At 45.5% G+C, this 18895-nt stretch overlaps 1 protein-coding gene across 2 annotated transcripts in view; it reads right to left on the bottom strand.

The window, feature by feature from the left end:
- Positions 1 to 5188: 5188 nt before the first annotated feature.
- SNX1 (sorting nexin 1) overlaps positions 5189 to 18895 on the bottom strand; it is a 36144-nt gene continuing 22437 nt past the window's right edge. Inside the window, exons 5-15 of one of the 2 annotated variants that reach the window (XM_065872700.1) lie at positions 18041 to 18084; positions 16174 to 16315; positions 15108 to 15186; positions 14584 to 14659; positions 11614 to 11727; positions 11308 to 11401; positions 10047 to 10252; positions 7481 to 7624; positions 6807 to 6887; positions 6268 to 6339; positions 5189 to 5628 (exon numbers count right to left, since the gene is read on the bottom strand). In XM_065872700.1, coding sequence (XP_065728772.1) covers positions 5578 to 5628; positions 6268 to 6339; positions 6807 to 6887; positions 7481 to 7624; positions 10047 to 10252; positions 11308 to 11401; positions 11614 to 11727; positions 14584 to 14659; positions 15108 to 15186; positions 16174 to 16315; positions 18041 to 18084 — 1103 coding nt within the window. In that variant the 3' untranslated portion in view covers positions 5189 to 5577. The remainder of the gene's footprint in view (positions 5629 to 6267; positions 6340 to 6806; positions 6888 to 7480; positions 7625 to 10046; positions 10253 to 11307; positions 11402 to 11613; positions 11728 to 14583; positions 14660 to 15107; positions 15187 to 16173; positions 16316 to 18040; positions 18085 to 18895) is intronic. The other variant, XM_065872701.1, reaches the window with a different exon arrangement.

Raw genomic sequence — 18895 nt, 5'->3', positions numbered from 1 at the left:
GTGAAGGCCAGGTGGCAGAGCCTACAGCTGGAGATCACTCAACAGTTACCTCCTGATATTTGGCACCTATTTTAAGCCCAGATCTTTTCAGGGGCCATGGGGTGATAAAGATGTTCCACTTTGGAGAGTTTATTGTCTAATTTTTTTTATGCCTTAACTTGCTTTTTGTGCTTCAGTCACCTGCCTCCTCTCAACCTATCCCTTGTAGCAGTTGAGCTCCTATTGATACTCTAAGGCCCAAATCAAATATTACAGAATTTTTATTGTTTGGCAGACAGAGCCAACATTAAACCACACAAGTGGTATCATAAGACACTGGCAGATGTCACACCAACCCCGGGGCCAGAAGACAGGGATAAGCTGTTCTAGTGCATTTCTGACTCTGAGCTCAGGCCTGCCTCTTCCCCAGTGTGGAGCTGAGAATCTCAGCCAGTGACTCTGAAGACCGGGTGTCTGGTTCAGTCATGTGGCAGCTGAAGCGAAGGTGTGTCCTTCCTTGCTGCGGGAGGGATCACCATTCTCTTCCCCTCCCCTCCTCTCAACCCCCAGGCTGCTTGAACTGGTGGGGAAAATCCCACCACCTTAGGGCCTGCTGTCCCTCAGGATCCATGGTCTTCAATCCCATGTGGGCCCTAAGCACGTTCAGCAAAGGACACTCCTTCCATCACCATGTTCCCTCCTCAGCCAGTCCCTGACCCCATCTTCACTTCCATTATCTTCTCATGCTTTTAAAAATCTGAGCGGCACAGGCACTCTTTGTCTCCTTTAGCGTTCTCAGCTACAGGTGCATTCACAATGAAGAGCAGCTGGAAAGAGCTTAATGTTACAAATATCTCTACGTGTGACGCTTCCGATCATTTCTACTTCTTGCATTTGTTCTGTCACTGACTACTCATCCTCCCTGGGGTCCCTCCAGCTCTAAACCCTCACCTTCAGGACTCCAGGGCCCAGAGATTCATGGGGGAAATAACCCAAGGGGAAGCAGGAGAAGTAAGACTCATCTCCATACCTCTCCTCTAAACCACCTGACTCAAAACAGGTAAACTAGATATTCCTATCTGAGAACATTTTAATTCTTCCCCAGCCACACAAAGCAGCGAGGCTCCCTGCTCTGTGTATTTTTGCATTTACTCCCAGACAGGGCTGATGGCTATTCCCTTTATCTCCTCTGAATTTTATTAACATGCTAGGTCTGACCCACCTTTAAATAAATCAAAGCCAGCTTTCACTCTGGATCTCCCGCATCTCTCAGCACAGTCCTCCCTTCCCATTTAGAGGAGTCTCTGACACGGTCAGCACTTGCTGTGCCCTCTGCTTTCCTGCCCATCTGCTCCAAACCCATTCGGCCTCCTGTATTACCTATGTCATGAAAGGCTTCACCGTCTACCCTGAAATCCAAGCCAGAAGCTGGCGGCTCATGCCAGCCACCATGCTCTCCCTCGGGCCTCTCATCAGATCGGTGGCCAGACCACAGTGGCTCTTCGCCAGGTCCTCCACCTCTCTCTGAGCTCCAGCACCATTACTACGACCCTCCTCGGCACTCTGGCAGGCTCTCCTTGCCTCCAGTCTCATACCTTCTGATATGTCTCCATCACAAATGTGACCATGTTATTTCCTGCTTAGGTCCCTCCAGGAGCTCCCCACATTTGCAGGATAATGTTCAAAGTGCCCCACAGGTCACAGGCACTGTGTGATCCGGCTCTTGCTCGTCACTCTCCGTGGGCCATCCACTAACTTAACTCTGCCCACATCGAGCCGCTTGCATTTCCCTACATGTGCCCACCTCCCACTACACGACACAGGGAGGCAGAATGGTCCCAGCAGAAGAAGCAAACACCTCTTCACCTTTAAGACAGCTCAAACATCCCCTTCTCCAGTTTCTTTCTCCTGAGTCCCCAGGTGGAATGACTCCATCTTCGTGGCACTATCCCCCCCATACAGCCCAGTACACTTAACCTGCTATTGGCCTTCTTAATTTCCATGTCCGCAAGCTCTGCACAGAAATGCACAGGCCCCAAAGACAGCTGGCCCTATCAGCCTCGAGACAGGAGGCCGAGCAGGAAGTTCTGAAACCAGAAGGGAGCCCATCCCAAGGAAATAATAAAAACAGACTTACATCAAGATGATCACTGGATGGAACAAAACAAAGCAAGGAGAAAGTTTTAAAATTTAGTCTGGAGAAAAGAGTTACAAATATGGAGAGGATAAGAATAAACTTTATGGAGCTAGACTGAAAATATCAGTGTGGATTCATGATTTTTAATATCTAATTCTTTATATCATCTATCTCCATCTCTCTCAATATTTCCATATATTTTTATCTGTAGCTATTTCCTTGTTCTGTCTGCCAAGAGCCTAGAAGCAATGACATTCCAGTAGCAATGGGCACACTCAGCACCCAGCTCTAGGTTTCTAAATATCATTCTCCATTAAAAGGAATCAAGATTCCCTGGAGAAATGGCTGATTCCAGGGCTGGGGCAGGGAAGATACAAGATAAGCCTGAAACATCTTGTTAAGCCAGAAAGTAAGAAAGTGTTAAAAAAAAAAAAAAATGAAGGGGATATGTTAAAAAGACACAAGAGCCGGCTAGAAATCTGGGACAGTTTGAGAATCAAAACAAATTAAAGCAATGGCTTGCAACTTAGAGTAAATAGGAATCCATTGATCCGTACTTATAAACAAGTAGATTAATAAATAGGGAGGAAAAATGCTGTTCTTTAGAAGTAGAATGCCAAACAATAAATGTAGAAGAAACTATGGAGTGAGAAAATCACACTGGATGAGGAATAAAATATTTACATGATATCAAAGTATCTCCCCACAAATAACTTGTTAATTACAAAAGGGAAAAGAGTAAATTTAAAAAGGGAAACCTGGCAGACATCAGCTTAACCAAGAGATCAGAGTTAATGTCAGCATTAATGGGACCAACTAACATCACATGCCACCTTAAGATGCACTGAGGACATGTCACTTCTGTGGTGTTCTTGCCCAACATACAAAAACCTAATCTAGTCATGTGGAACCATGAGACCAATCCACGTTGAGGAACATTCTACAAAATACCTGACTGTATTCTTCAAAAATGCCAAGGTAATAAAAGGCAAGGAAAGGCTCAAGAAGTCTGGATTAAAAGAGACACATGTAATCATGTGTCACAACTAAACGTAACACATGATCCTGCACCAGGAATCACTATGAAGGACATTACTGGGACAGCTGACACAATTTAAATAGAGAGCACGTGTTAGATTAACAGTATTATTATTATTATTATTTTCCGGTATGTGGGCCTCTCACTGTTGTGGCCTCTCCCGTTGCGGAGCACAGGCTCCGGACGCGCAGGCTCAGCGGCCATGGCTCACGGGCCCGGCCGCTCTGCGGCATGTGGGATCTTCCCGGACCGGGGCACGAACCCCTGTCCCCTGCATCGGCAGGCGGACTCTCAACCACTGCGCCACCAGGGAAGCCCAGATTAACAGTATTTTATCAGTGTTATACTTCCTGTTTTTGATAAGTGGTTATGGTTATAAATTATGAGAGGATGTCCTTATTCTTAAGGAAAGGCATACTGAAGTTTTGGGGTAAAGGGGTACAATGCCTGCAACTTACTCTCAAAAGATTCAGAAAATACAACATATAAATACAGATAAAGCAAATCATTAAGTCATAAAGCAAATGGGATAAAAATGTAAACACTTGGTAAATGTGGGTAAAGGATATATGGGAGTTCTTTGTGATATTCCTGTAACTTTTCTGTAAGTTTAAAATCATATTAAAATTTTAAAAGTTACCAAACAAACCAGGAATCCAACAGCAAGGGATAAGTCAGAATTATGGTACAGTCACTCTATGGAAGCCTTAAAATTACACAGCCTTACAAATAAAGTCTGTGAAGATAGATAACAAAATAGAAAAAATGCTTATAACTTATACAGTGTTGAATGATAAAAGCAGGATACAAAATATTTTATGTGTATATTATTACAACTAAGCAGAGCAAGCATATAAGACTGGAAGGATAAAATCAAAGGTGGCAATAAGGATATTAGGGGAAGCTGATTCACTTTGTTATAAAGCAGAAACTAACACACCATTGTAAAGCAATTACACTCCAATAAAGACGTTAAAAAAAAAAAAAGGATATTAGCGGGGAGGGAGAGATTGAGTGACTTTTTCTAAAAAAAAAAAAAAAAAAAAAATCCACATATTGAAAAAGTACTTGCCGGCACTGGCACTCCCCGTCAGGCTGGTGGACTGGAGATCAGCGCTGCTTGCTGTTTACTGCCGGTTCCTGCCTCACGCTGCCCTCCCCAAAGGTTGACATTGCCCCCACAAGAACTGACAGAGCCGGGCATCTCTGCAGCTGGTAGGGCTGGGAGTGGGAGGTTCCTGCGTGCATGCAGCCTGCCAGCTTGTCCCACAGAGCAGCTTCACAGTCTGCTCTGACCAGCAAGCTTAGCAGCTGCGGAGAGCTGAGGGGAAGCCCAGCACGGGTGCATCCAAGACTGGGCCTCCCTGGCCAGGCCAGCACAGAGACCCCTTTGAACGCCCTCGGCTTGTGCTCACCACACTCGGGCCTCTTGCCAGCATGCTCCCTCCTGGGCACAGATAGTGAAGCTTCTTGGAACTCAGAAGGTTTAGGAATTCTGGGATGACTTTATCTAGAGCCAGAGTGCCTGGTTCTGTTGTCAGTGGGATAAAGTGCTAAGTCCTTATCAGTCCTTTACATTTTTAACATGGACCAGTCTACTGAGGACATGCTTTGATGGGCAGCAAAAAGATGTTCAGAACGCAAGGCTTTGCGATCAGAAAGCAAGACTCTCAGAGAACCCTGGGCAGCTGAGGGAAACAGGGCAGGAATAAAAGTGAAAGCTGGCCTCCTCTGCAGGAGAATTGGTTTTGTCCCTCTTATTATAAGAGATGTGTTTAAAACTCCTTCCCTAAAGAAGTAGGAGTATGAGTTAAATAGATTAAGAGACCCTCAGAACAGGTAGCTGAGGTAGACAGAGAAAAGGAAATTCCAGATCCATAGGGAAGCAGGGGCAGAAGCTTGTGAACTCCTGTGGAGAGGAAGTAACTATACCTGGCTATACCTGGGCATTTCTTGGTTAGGAGTATTCCAGACCTGCTTCCCAACTGCTCCCCAGCCTAAAGCAAAAAGCACCACCATTCTGAGTCATGTGACCCGATTTTAAAGTATTTTATTACATAATCTTTTCATGGCACCATCAGGAGTAACAGAAAATGTTATTCCCAGTTCCTAACCACATCCTGAAAAATATACATTTGTATTTATATATTTATATCAATACTCCACCCCTATCCCATAATTCCACCATCTAGTATAGGTTTTTTGCTTAAAGCAAGAAACTATTCTCTCAGGTAAGAAAATATATATGGAAGCTAAATGAAGGACTGGTTAGAGTGACTGGGGACAGCTTGGCCATGGGGGCAGGGAGGAAGGGGTGAAGTCCAGGCTAGGCAGGATGCATCACTGGGGTCCAGCAGAGGTGGAGGGGGACAGTGTATAAAAAGGCAGCGTCAGGCAGGTGGACTCTGGTGTCCTTGGTCCATTAGGAGATGGCCTTTGCCTCAGGAAGGAAGGCTTCCCAGTACTTTGCCAGCTGCAAAGAAGTGGGGTCAGTAAGCAAGTGTCCCCATTTAGTGGCAGAGCCTGAGCCTGGAAGGGGAACAGGCACAGTGCCAGGGCACTCTCCCAAGTGCCTCAGCCACCCACAGGGAGGCCTGGGCTAAGGCCAAGCTGAGGAAATGGCTTTGCTGACAGTGGACCTTGGGACAGATTGGCCAGCCAGCCACACTGCCCTTACCTCTCTAGACTGAGGGAAGCATCAAGTGCAAGGGCAATATCTGAAGACAGTCCTGGTTCTAACCTGGAGGAAGTACCCCCATGGGGGCCACAGCTTGGCTCAGCTCAGTCAGCTCCTCACAGGCAGCCACTGTTTCACATACTGATTGGGGCCTCAGCCTCAAGAGGGTTAGGTGGTATCACGGGGTTATAGGGAGAGGAGAGCTGGGGTTTGTTCTTAAAAACTAACTCATTATAGGATTAGGGCAATCCTGCTTAGGAAGAGACCCTACTGGATGCGCCACATTAGAGAACCAGGACCTACTTTCAAGTATTGATTAAGCAGGGCCCAGCCCCTCTGAAGCAGGGCCAGATCATCCTGTCACCAAAGCCATAAGTAGGCAGCTGGCCTTCGGAGCAAGCAAGAGAGGATGAAAGCCATGCATAAGTTACATACCTGCTGCTGTGAATACAGGAGTGTCTCAAGGTACTTGATCACGTGGTTTTTGAAGTCCTTGGATTTCTCTTTCTAAAGGAGACAGGATTCTACACTGACCATCCAGACAGTTGCTCCTTCCCCTCTTGATAGGGTGCTGATGTTTTTTGCTGACCAAGGCTGAGCACAGCCTCAGAAAGTAGAGACAACAGCTGGATTGGCTATAATTTCCAGCCAAATAGCCTCTTGCAAGGTTTTCTTGAATGGTGGCAGGGTGGGGAAGGGGAGTAGAGGGTTTATGACAGCTGCAAGCTTTGTTTTGTGCTCTGGTCCAGCAACAAGTGTAGGACAGCCACTTTGCCTCAGGAACAAACACACGAACATGAACACACACACACACACACACACACACACACACAGAAGGCCACGCCTGTTCACAACAGCTGCCAAGTCACTGGCACCGCCATCTGTCTCCCTACTCAATAGAGACTTGGACAAAACCAACAATGTTACTAAACCAGGCACTGCACACTTGTGAGAAGCAGGATCTTCTATCTCACCTCAAACCGTATCACTTCTTTTCGGACCACAGTTGAAATCCTTTCAAAGTCCCTTTCATACTGAGTCACCCGAGACTCCCACTGGGAAGAAAAGGAAAGAAAGGATCACTTAATATATTATGGTATTAAGTCTTTACCTTTGAATAGAAATTCTGTATCTGAGACCTCAATTGGCATTTGTCTGTCCCTCTGGGTAAGATTAGATATGGAGATTCAGCACGTAAGCCAGAGTCCAGTAGAAGGCCATCTTTCAGGCTGGCTGGGAAAGAGATGCCGTGTGCCTCAGGCCAAGTCTGGTTCCTAAGAAAGCTCTGGTACCCCAGAGGCTCTGGTTTAGGTATTCGCCAGCAAAGCTGGGAGCCCCACAGAAATGAATTTAGTTCTCACCAGGGTGGGGGGCATATCTGAATCATCTTGGAGCTTTTCAAAGACCCAGCCAGGACTGCTCCTGCAGAGATTCTAATTTGGCAAGTTTGAGTGGAACAGGAAAGGAGAAGGAGGGCCAGGTCTCATGGCAAGCCTGGATCATTCTCAGAGGCTTCCCCAGCAGCTGTCCTTTAGACTCAATCAGTTCTCTTGCCTGCTGTGGGGTTCTAAGCATCTGGGTGGGATGGGACCCAGGCTCATTCAGGAGCCAGCAGAACACCCCTGCTGGGCTGCCTCGGGGGCCTCACCTCTATGATCTCATCCTTGGCCTGTTGCAGCTTGTCAGGCTTGTTGGCCCACAGCAGCCGAGCCTCAGCCTCCCGCTTCTTCTGCAGTGTGGCTTGAGCATCCTGCCAGCGCTGCCACATCTTCATGCGCTGGTCAAAGGCGGCCTGTGAAGGTGGAGGTTGGGGAAGAGCACAACCAGCCCTTCAGGAGCTCTGCTGGCTCTGCCTTGGGGGGCTCTCCCAGCAGCTGTGCTAGGGAAGGACCGAGCAAGGGCAGGTTCTGCAGCCACGTGTTAGTGCCCAGCTGGAAGTTTAACATCCAAAAGCACAAGCTTGGGTAAGACTCCTCTCCAAGGATCCAGTGGGCCAGCGCCATGCTGCTTCATGCTACTCCCAAGGCTGAAGGGCTGGGAGCACAGTAGGTGGCCTGATGCTGGTGCCCAGTCCTATGGCTTTGGAACTGCCTCTCTCAGATCAGTCAGTTCATGAGTCTACACACTTTCCCTGAGTATCTGCCATGTGCCAGGAGCTAAGAATACAATGGGGAATGAAACACATGGGCCTGCTTTCATGGAGCTTGTAATCTAACAGGAAAGGCTGACACTGTATTACTAATTGCCAATAAGTAATTATAGGTATGCAGAGTACAGAGAAAACAAGCACAGTACTGTAATAAAACTGGGGATCTAGCTTAGCCTGGGTGACACATCAGGGAAGGCCAACCTAAGGAAGCAAACTTTAAACTGATACCCGAACAATATACAGGGTGAGCTTAACAGATCTTTAAATAAACACTTAAACCTACCACAGGGACACACTGCTTTCATCTCATCCATACATTCAACTGTTCTAGGCTATCAAGGCCCCCAAGAAGCTCTCCAAAGTCCACCTGCTGGTTTTCCATGTTTCTAGCTCCTTGACCACAATCAGTGTTTCCAGAGGATAGCTGTTTGGCCTAACAAAACCATCCTGCACCACCACTGGCTTTGTAGGCTTCAAGAGGCCTGGATGAAAGACCTGCGTCTGGGGCAGCCTCCCAGCCCTGCTCCTTTTGCTCCCCTTCCCTACAAGAGCTCCCTGGATGTTTTCTAGGCCTCCTTAGTGCAGGCCTTTGCCGAGACTTGAGCCTTAGGGAGTGAAATGACTCCAAAGTTACCTTCCCCCGCATTGTCACTGCTGCTCACCTCAATTTCTAAACAGCTGAATGTCAAAGGATTAGGTAAAGGGTGACCTCAAATCCAACCTAACTCCCTGGGCTAACTGTGGTACAGCTGCAGGTTCAGCAGAAAAGAAACATCTGTTCATCTCTCCAACCCCATAGCTAGCTCATGATTACGAGGAGGGCAGGTGAGGGGTCTCTGAAAAAAGACCAGCTTGCAGTTCTGTGCTCTAAGGCGAGCTGCCCCAGCTAGGCCTCCCTCACCCCTGTCCATACTGGCTCACCTGGCTTGAAGGTCATATCCAAGTGCTGAGCTCTCCAGAGACCCCAAACAATACTGCTCTCTGAAAGCTTCCCCAGAGAGAACCCTTCCCTGGGACGGCTCTCCAGTCTAAGTAGTCTGACCAGTTCCAAAAACTCCCAAGCAGGTTATTTTTTCAGCCTCTTATCACTCTGGAGTTAGCAGCAAAGCAAACAGCAAGGGGAGAGGACACTGAGCAACCTCACAGGCTATATTAAGCACCTCTACCACGGAGGAAATGAGAGTCCTGGGTGCAGCTTGGCTCTTGACAATACAGGAGCTCTCTGGCGAGGGCGAGGTTGGGGACGGGGAGTGGAGGTGGCTCTGCTCCAACTCAGAGGCTCATACATTCTGGTCCCAACCTGCGTCGGGCAGACTCAGGCCCTTTTAGGGCAGGCGCCAGGCTCCCTCTTGGCTCTTTCCTCTGTCTCAGGGAGGCCATGTGAGAGCTAATATCACTGCCCGGTGAAGCTTCCTTGGCCACTCTGAAAGGTCAGGGGAAACCAGAGTGCCCTGGTCACCAGAAGAGAAGGTGAGGTGCTCGACCTGAGGGGCAGGCTGCAGTGTTACTACCGGTGTGGTCAGCAAAGCTCACAGAGGGCTCTGGTGACAAGCTCTCTTGGCCCCCTGGCCACACTCCTCCATGCAGCCAGTGCCAAGCCAGTTCTGTTTAGTTACCTGACTGCCCACATTGGAGGGACAAGTGGAAGCCAGCAAGAGCTCTTACCAGGGCAAAGCCGCCACTTACTGTTAAGGAGGCAAAGACCAAAGGACTGAGGAAGTCACTGCTCCAGGGGGACAAGACCGCAGGTCTGTAATAAACCTTGCTTGAAAAAAGGAGCACAGAGGATACTGTCCAGCTTCAACAATAAGGAGGGCCCTACTTGGAAATTCAAGAGTGGTCTTTTCTCCAAATTCATTTAAAAAACTGGCTGTGGGCCTCAATGTGACTCAGTGATAACTAAAAGTTTAATGGACTTTTTGGTTTACGAGACACCTTCTCTTTTGAGAGTAGAAAAAATTATTTCGAGCTATAATGGATGAAACCATCTTGGGAACGGGAAGAGCAAAGGAAAAGACAAATTAAATCAAGTGGAGGAGAAAGAGGAAAGGAATGAGACGCTTACACGGACTATGGCCAGGAGGCGAATATAGTCACTCAGGAGCTCAGCAAGGAGGAAGAAGTCATTGTTGGCCTGTTCCTGGTGGAGCTGCTCGATCTTTTCTTCCACCTCAGCCAGCTGGGAGAGTGCCCGTGACAATGCTGTGTTGTCCTCAGAGCTCCCGAGCATGGCGAGACTCTTTGCAAACTGGGATGTGTTCAGCGCTAGCTCTGGAAGGAGGAAGATAGCAGAGGCCTCTGATCTCCCAAGGAAAAGGGACAAGTCGGCTGGCACTGCAATGGATGCCTTAGCAATGCTGGCCCCCGCATGTCTGGCAACTGTGGGCTCTGTAACCTAGTCACTTACACCACAGCTAACTGTATTCAGAAAGTGAGGGCAATGCAGCTCGGTCACTTGAGCAGGGAGAGGTAACTGCTGATCTTAGTTTCCCTAGGTTAGGCTTACTTGGAAGAAGCAGCTCCAATATTCCTGGAGAACCAGGGGCCAGTTAATAAAAACAGGCCAATGGCATGATTCTGATTTTTACGTTAGAGCTTGTGGTAAGCAGCCTTCTGCAAGAGTGAGTGTATGCACACTGCATAGTTTTGCATGCGCCAGAGCAGGACAACTTTGTTGTATTTTAAGCTTTGGTTCACTCTCCCCGCCCCCGCTCCCCATCTCTTTAAAAATGTAAAAACCATTCCCAACCCAGAGCAATAGGCCCATGGCCAAATACAGCCCATGGGCTGGGTCATATTTTGCCAACCCTTACATTGCCCTCATTCTAATGGTTTTCTGCCTGTTTAGAGTTCTGATTATCAGCATGTTTAAGGCAGAAAAGGAAAGCATTCAAACTTGGTAAATTTCACTAGCTCTTAAGTAAATCTCACCAAAGAAAGGTGAAGAAGGGTTAAGAGACATATATGGTTTCCCGCATTTACATATTGCTCATTGGACCATGTAGCTAAGGCATGTAACATCATTTTGGATATAAGCCACCAACTCAAATGCCACCAACAGAAGCCTACATCCCAGGTCAAGCTGTAACTGGGATGGCTTCCTTGTACCTCTCCCAGGTAAAGAGTACAATGTCCTCAGTGGTAGAGTCATGTTTCTTGCCAGGAGATGCAGGGCATATCTTTTCGATAAGAACATCAAGGACCAGGTGGGCTGAGAATTTCAACTTGAATGGCTGAGAGGCTTGGGAACAGCATACCCTCCCATCTCCAGCTCACTGGAGACATCAGTTTCCCCCACTTCCAAGTGCATTTCGGAGGTTTGTTACCTTTCCTGTGGTTGACTAGAGTTTCTACAACGGCATGCAGTTTCCGTAAGCGCTGTTCCTCACACTCTACCTCCTGGAGCTTCTCCTCAAACCACTGAAACACACAGGCCCAGAGCTTTAAAGGAGGCTACTCATACAGGTATAGAGCAGTCTTTCCTTAGCAGTTTTTTTGTTTGTTTGCTTTTTAAAGGGACTGAATTATCATAAAAAGAAAGTCTCTAATCTCAGAAATTTCAGGACTCCTCAAGGCTTCTGACCCATAAGCCTGAGGGGGTACGGAAAGCTGAGAGGCACAGGGCTACTCACAATGTCTGATTCATTCATCTTGATGGTCATTTTGCTGACTGCATCTGTGGCTCTGTTGAACATCTTGAGGAGACCAGCACCACTGAATGTCTGGGTACCCACGGCGCGTGGCAGCTACAAGACCAAGAAGGCAGGGTGGCAAGTTATCTGCTGCCCCTATTTTAGGTTCAGAAGAGTTAGTATCCATCAGATGGCATGCCCAAAACTTGCCAAACAAATTAGTTGAACTGTAGCTTGTTATTTTCAAAGGCAGTTAGACAAATCCATAACTAGCATGTAAAGAGAAAAAAAAAAAAATCAAAGGACCACATTAAATAGAATCAGCAAAATTTTCAGCTTCTGATATTGTGTGCAGAAAGAAAGCAGAGTGTGTTACGTGGCCAGGTGACCTCACATTGAGATAGTCTGCCCACCTAGGCATGAACTGCTTAAATACCAAACACGCTTTTGTTAAAAGTCAGAAGTTCTTTTGGATGCATACTCTGCACACAGCTAGACTTAAAATCTTGAGACACTTTGAAGTCGTGCTGCAAATCCATTTGGATTTTCCTCAGTGAACAAAGGTCCAAGGACAAGAACATAATTTATTCAGATTGAGGCTACTTTTAGGGACAATCTAGTTAAGTCACGCATTCCGAATACTTAGAAACAATTTGACTAGTTCAGTCTTCCCACTCCTTTCCAAAGGCATGAAAGGGATGCTGAAGAATCCATAGTGTATATAGTATACCACGCTGAACAATTAGATTTTAGTGCCCAGGACTCTTGAGGCACTGGTTCTCAACTCAGGGCCATTTTGCCCGCTAGGGGACATTTGGCCATGTCTGGGGATAATTTTGCTTATTAAAACTGGAGGCAGGGGGGACTTCCCTGGCAGCGCAGTGGTTAAGAATCCACCTGCCAATGCAGGGGACACGGGTTCGATTCCTGGTCTGGGAAGATCCCAGATGCCGTGGAGCAACTGGGTCTGTGCACCACAACTACTGAGCCTGCGCTCTAGAGCCCATGCACCACAACTACTGAGCCTGCGTGCCTAGAGCCTGTGCTCTGCAACAAGGGAAGCCACCGCAATGAGAAGTCCAGGCACCACAACGAAGAGTAGCCCCTGCTCGCTGCAACTGGAAAAAGCCAGCATGCAACAATGAAGACCCAACGCAGCCATAAGTAAATAAATAAATAAATTTATAAAAAAATAATAATAAAACTGGGGACAGGGAGGTGGGGGAAGGTACTGGCATCTAGTGGATGAGGCCAGGGATGCTGCTAACCCTACAAAGCACAGGACAGCCTCCACAACAAAGGATGATCCAGCCCAAATGTCAGCAGTGCCACTGGAGAGAAACCCTGCTCTAGGGGTACCAAGCAGGGCGTGAAAATGAAAAGTGGATTTAGGGATCCCAGAGGAGAAAATAGATTTAGAGCATTAGACAGAGAATTTTTAATTTAAAAAGTTCATTTTGGGGGCTTCCCTGTTGGTGCAGCGGTTGAGATCCGCCTGCCGATGCAGGGGGCGTGGGTTCATGCCCTGGTCCGGGAGGGTCCCACATGCTGCGGAGCGGCTGGGCCCATGAGCCGTGGCCGCTGAGCCTGCACATCCAGAGCCTGTGCTCCGCAGGGGGAGAGACCACAGCGGCGAGAGGCCCGCGTACCGCAAAAAAAAAAAAAGAGTTCATTTTGGGGGGGAAAATAACCCATATACTTAGTACCATTTTCTTAATTAGAGTAATACATAGGATATGCAAATTAAAGAAAAATGTAAAAATAAAATGAAAAAAATAAATACAATAGTCCTACCCTGTCACTTATTTTCTTCTAGTTTTCTTTCCTATGAGATATAACATTGTTTTATTCCAGTGTTTCTTTTGATCCTTAATGACTAACAACGTATTTCTTCCGCTGTATTTATATGTTGTTTCATGTTTCACTTTTTATAATTCTTTTTTTAAACTGAAGTATAGTTGATTTACAGTATTGTGTTAGTTTCAGGTGTACAGCAAAGTGATTCAGTTATATTTCTTTTCAGATTCTTTTCCATGATAGGTTATTACAAGATACTGAATATAGTTCCCTGTGTTATACAGTAAATCCTTGTTGTTTATCTATTTTATATATAGTAGTGCATATCTGTTAATCTCATACACCTAATTTATCCCTCTCCCTCATAATTCTTTAAATGTATGCTTCCAGTGAATTTCTGTATATTCTCTGTTTATGATGGGAATTAAGTATTTGTTGTATTGATATATTTCACCTAATTCTCCAATTATTAGCAACTGAGCTGTCTCTAGTTTTTCACAATCATGAATAGCCTACGCATAGCCTGTTAAAAAAGACTGTCCACTTGAATCAACACTTTTGCTATATGCTGGCAGTTCTGTGCTCTGTGGTAACTGGTTTTGAACTAAAACCCCTCAGCTCCTGGCACAAAATAAGCATTCAATTTGAGCCAAGTAGTAACCTATGAAAGACATTCCAAGGACCTGCCCAACAGATCACTGTGTTGATCTAATAAGACAAAGACAAAACTAGGTTGCAGTTTGACCTCTACAACCAGTTACTTTTATTTATTTATTTTTTTGCGGTACGCAGGCCTCTCACTGTTGTGGCCTCTTCCATTGCAGAGCACAGGCTCCAGACGCGCAGGCTCAGCAGCCATGGCTCACGGGCCCAGTCGCTCCGCGGCATGTGGGATCTTCCCGGACCGGGGCACGAACCCGTGTCCCCTGCATCTGCAGGCGGACTCTCAACCACTGCGCCACCAGGGAAGCCCTACAACCAGTTACTTTTGACTGCAGGCAAAGCTTCTTTTATTTCAGAGGCTGAAGAATACTTGTCACTTTTGGGTGCTTACAAACTAGGATGTAGTCTGAGACTAGGCTATACACGGGTGCTCAAATATTTGTTGAATGAACTAGTTTCATTTCACAGGGGCAGATATGAATTGTGAAATTCAGTTTGTACAATACTAACCTCTTCTTTTTCCAAGAACTCCCTGACATCAGGGTCCTGTAACATGGTAGGATGATTCACAATCCTCTGAAGGTACCTACGGGGTAAGGAGTTATCTGGTTAGCTGACCCGGCCTCACAAGGTTTGGAGTATCATACAGGGGTACAATGTCTCTCATTACTTTAAAATGTCCTCAGATAAGGCACTTAAGTACAAGCACATTCAAGTTCATATTCTTCACATTTCCAAAAAGGGAAGAAAAATAACTGCTCAGAAAGTGACCTCAGAGCCATTCATGTTTGACTGTTGAAGAAGAAGAATTTGATTGCTCACTCAAGGTGGGGAAAGAAAAGAAGATCTTCTGTTCCTGAGGTGGGAAGGAAAGAGACTTAGGAAAGGTTAGAGATAATATGGAGGTAGGAATCTTTAATTCACTCAGGTTTCACCACTACTAACTCCAGCAAATATCTCATCGTAATTAAGTCTCAGTTTCTGCTTCTCATTTGTTCTCATGGTATTCAAGAAAATAGTTTTAGGGTACTTACCTTTCTAGAGCAGCCCTCCGTTTTTCAAGAAATTCTGCAGAAGAAGAATCTTCCTTCCCAACTTTTACTTTTGTCATTCCTGGAAATGAATTTAAAAAGCAAAAAAAAAAAAAAAAAAAAAAAAAAAACCCATATATCATCATGAAAAGCATAAGGCTGTAAAAAAAAAGCCCACAGGAGGAAGGCAATGAGGACAGCTCTACAAAATACAACCAAAGTCCACGTCTATGTCACGAGCAGGCATGAACAAAAGGTTCTTTTCGTGACAGTCAATTTTTAAACTAGTCTTAAAGTGCTGAAGGTTCTACGCTCTGGGATTTCCAGAGCATATGTTTTCTAAAAGGGGGCCATGGGGCTCTGAGTAAAGATTAACAGACATCAGTTGATTGTAATGGGAAGATTCCTTGCCCCATCTCCTTCCCCTCATTCAGTTAGTACATTTCAATCTGGAAGGAACAGCAATCATTGAAGACTCCAGGATACCAATATAAACACACACACACACACACCTGTAGAAGCTAAAACCAGAGCCTCCTATTGCACTCAAAGAAAGAGACCATGTCAAAACATACTATTTCTCTAGACCACGTGTAATTTATAGGAAAATGCTGGAAATAATTTTTTTAATTAATTAATTAATTTTTGGCTGCGTTGGGTCTTTGTTGCTGCGCGCAGGCTTTCTCTAGTTGTGGCGAGCGGGGGCTACTCTTCGTTGCAGTGCATGGGCTTCTCATTGCGGTGGTTTCTCTTGTTGCCAAGCACGGGCTCTAGGGCTTTAGTATTGTGGCTCGCGGGCTCTAGAGCACAGGCTCAGTAGTTGTGGCACAAGGCTTAGCTGCTCCGTGGCATGTGGGATCTTCCCAGACCAGGGATCGAACCAGTGTCCCCTGCATTAGCAGGCGGATTTTTAACCACTGTGCCACCAGGGAAGTCCCGGAAATACTTATTTTCTAACTGCAAGAGTCTATACTGCTATTAAAAGTAGTCTCATATACTAAGTAGAAAGTATACGGCAGAAAGAATGCAAAGGAAAGAATCTAAGCAGAATTAAAGACCACAGGCTTACCTATTAGGCTCTTCTCCGGGGGAGGAGGGACGATAAAGCCATTCTGGGAGTGTTTCTCTGAAAGCTTCTCATAAAGACCCAGAAAGTCACTAAATCTTCTTTTCACTGCAAACTGTTTACTTCTGAACATTGGTAAGCTCGTCTTGGGGAAAGAAAAAATACAAGGCGATCTCATTTTAAATAGGGGATGAATGAGTATCTTGAAAGTCATCCAGCTGACATCAAGGGCATCTTTTTCCCAGATCCCTGTCATTTAGCCACTTGGTAAATAACTTTCTCTGAGATTCTTACTCTTATTTGTTTGTTTGTTTGTTTTCTGAGCTATAATCCCCTCTGGCTGTCTGGGAATCTATGGAGCCCTTCTCAGAATAATGATTTTAAGTGCATAAAATAATATACATTAGATTACAAAGGCAACTAATTAAATTCAAATGTGGTTTTCTTTGCAGGTTAAGGGCTCTTGCTTTAAGGAAAGAGATGTTGCAATCTAGTTTAAAGCTAGAATTCTATAGTCCTCTATTAACCCATTTACCCTGCACTGATTTATTAAGGGTATTAGCTGCTGGAATTAAAGCAGCCAAACGGAAGAAAAGACAGAGTAAACAATGCCCCTAAGGGGGAGGATCAGACGAAATCTCTACACTGTAGACACTTTAACCTTTAAAGTGTCACAGGATCTAGAACACAGGGGCAGGTCAACAAGTAGTAGAGAGATAATATAAAGAAAACTTCTAGTAAAAAAGACTAGGCCTACATCATATTGAGAGATCATTTAATACTCACCAGACAGGCAAAATTTAAGGAGGTGGGGCCTTGCCAACTGCTGGCAGAGAAGTGTGTCAATGGGAACTTTTACATACTGCTGATGGAAGTATAAACTGGCACAAGGACTTTAAAAAGCAGTTTATATTCCTTTTCTTCAACATTTGCACTACCTATGACCCAGGGGAACTATTCCTGAGTATATACCCAAAAGAAACTCTTCTTATGTGTACACCAGAAGACATGTGCAAGTATGTTCACAGCGCATAATTACAAAAACTGGAAACATGCCAAATATTCACAACAGGAACATGAATGTATTATGCTATAATCACAAAATGGACTAATTAACTACAGCTACACACAACATGGATGGGTCTGAGGAACAATGGTAGTAAAGAAAGCACTATATTTAGCATGATACCATTTTAATGAAACTCAAAAAAAAAGCAAAACAGTACATTGTTTAGAGATACATATGGGAAGACTTTTTAATAAAGGAAATGAGAGACAACTCAGGAGAGTGGTTGCCTCTAAGGTGTGAGGCAGGGGATAGGAGAGGGAGAAACACGCAGGTAGATTCAATGGTACTCATCTTAAGACTGGTGGTAGGTTCGGGGCTTCATTTTTTATGCTTCATAACCTGCATACAACAACGTGTAAGTTTTGTATGCATTAATATTATATAAAAAAGGAAGACCAGACCCGAGGGGCAAAAGGTTAGGGAGAGCATTAAAAGAAGTTCCACATAGGAAACCTCAGAAGAACTGATGATTTTTAAACAGGTGATATAGTTTGGGGTGATCCGCCAAACTAGCTCTAAGCCACATAGCTCTTAAGAGGGATGGTACTATATCAGATACACCACATGTCTTAATAAAACTTACAAAGTTTCACACTGAAGTGTTAGCTCTCTGGAAGAAAAGTGGAAAGGCTCAGATGAGATTACCAAGGGGATGCAGACTTGCTCCATCTTGAGTAAACTTGAAGGAAGATGTTGACAAAGAAACTAAAGAAATACCCAGAAATAATCTGAATGATGACCTTCTTGGTATGAGCACCCAAGTCTATTAAGGTGGTCATCAGCAGGGTCACTTGGACTCACCTGTGTTGTAACTTTGTAGGCCACATAGGCATTCATACCATCCCCTGTGGGGAGAACAAGAAAGCAGGAGAGGATTATTCTGTAAACCAAAGCAGAACTAATCTTGCTAACATTTAACCAGGAATCATAAGCCAGCCACAGGAGCTGTGTACAAGAAGGGATATCTGTTTCATCTCTAGGCTTTATATACTATCCTATAATCCAGTTCCTACTTTGTCTCAGGACCTCTGTGGCGCATATCATGGCCCCATGGATGCTGGCTGGGCCCCAGTTTAAGTCAGACAGGAAAGTCAGCCTCCTGTTCCAAAGCCAGGCTCTATTTATATCCTCCACAAAGCAGCACTGGATACTGACAATCCATCGCTTGTTACCATGCCAGTATTTGGGCTAGTTACACACATCTGTCTAAATCCAAACAATTCTCTTGCTGTATAAAGCAGGAGGAGGAGAAGGAAGCAAATGATGTAAAAGGAAACAAGAAGTTCTACCCTAAGCTAGCTCTGGGCTCCATTTGCTCTTTCAGAAGTACTGCGCCGGTCCCTCCACTGGTGCTGGGGGACACTGACCCCTCTCATCTAGCATGTTCACCCAGGGCAAAGGGCCTGGCAGGAAGACACTTCGGCTGCCTGATGTCACACAAATCTCTCTTTCCTGGAGGAATTATTTTTCTGAAAAAGGCTTTGACTGTTCAATAATTTGGGATTCAAGCAATTGTTTTTCTCTGTGGTAGTGTCCTGACCTCAACCACTTAGGGACATAAAGGCACCATTGACTCCCTGAGCAGTGAAAAGACACACATTGGACTCGAGACAGACATAACTCCAGTGCTGGGCTCTGGCACATTAGGCTGGTTTC

The sequence above is a fragment of the Phocoena phocoena genome, chromosome 2 (genome assembly GCF_963924675.1).
Source record: "Phocoena phocoena chromosome 2, mPhoPho1.1, whole genome shotgun sequence".
Classification (NCBI taxonomy): domain Eukaryota; kingdom Metazoa; phylum Chordata; class Mammalia; order Artiodactyla; family Phocoenidae; genus Phocoena; species Phocoena phocoena.
Note: the sequence above shows the minus strand (reverse complement) of the source record. Positions and strands in the feature narration are given on the sequence as shown.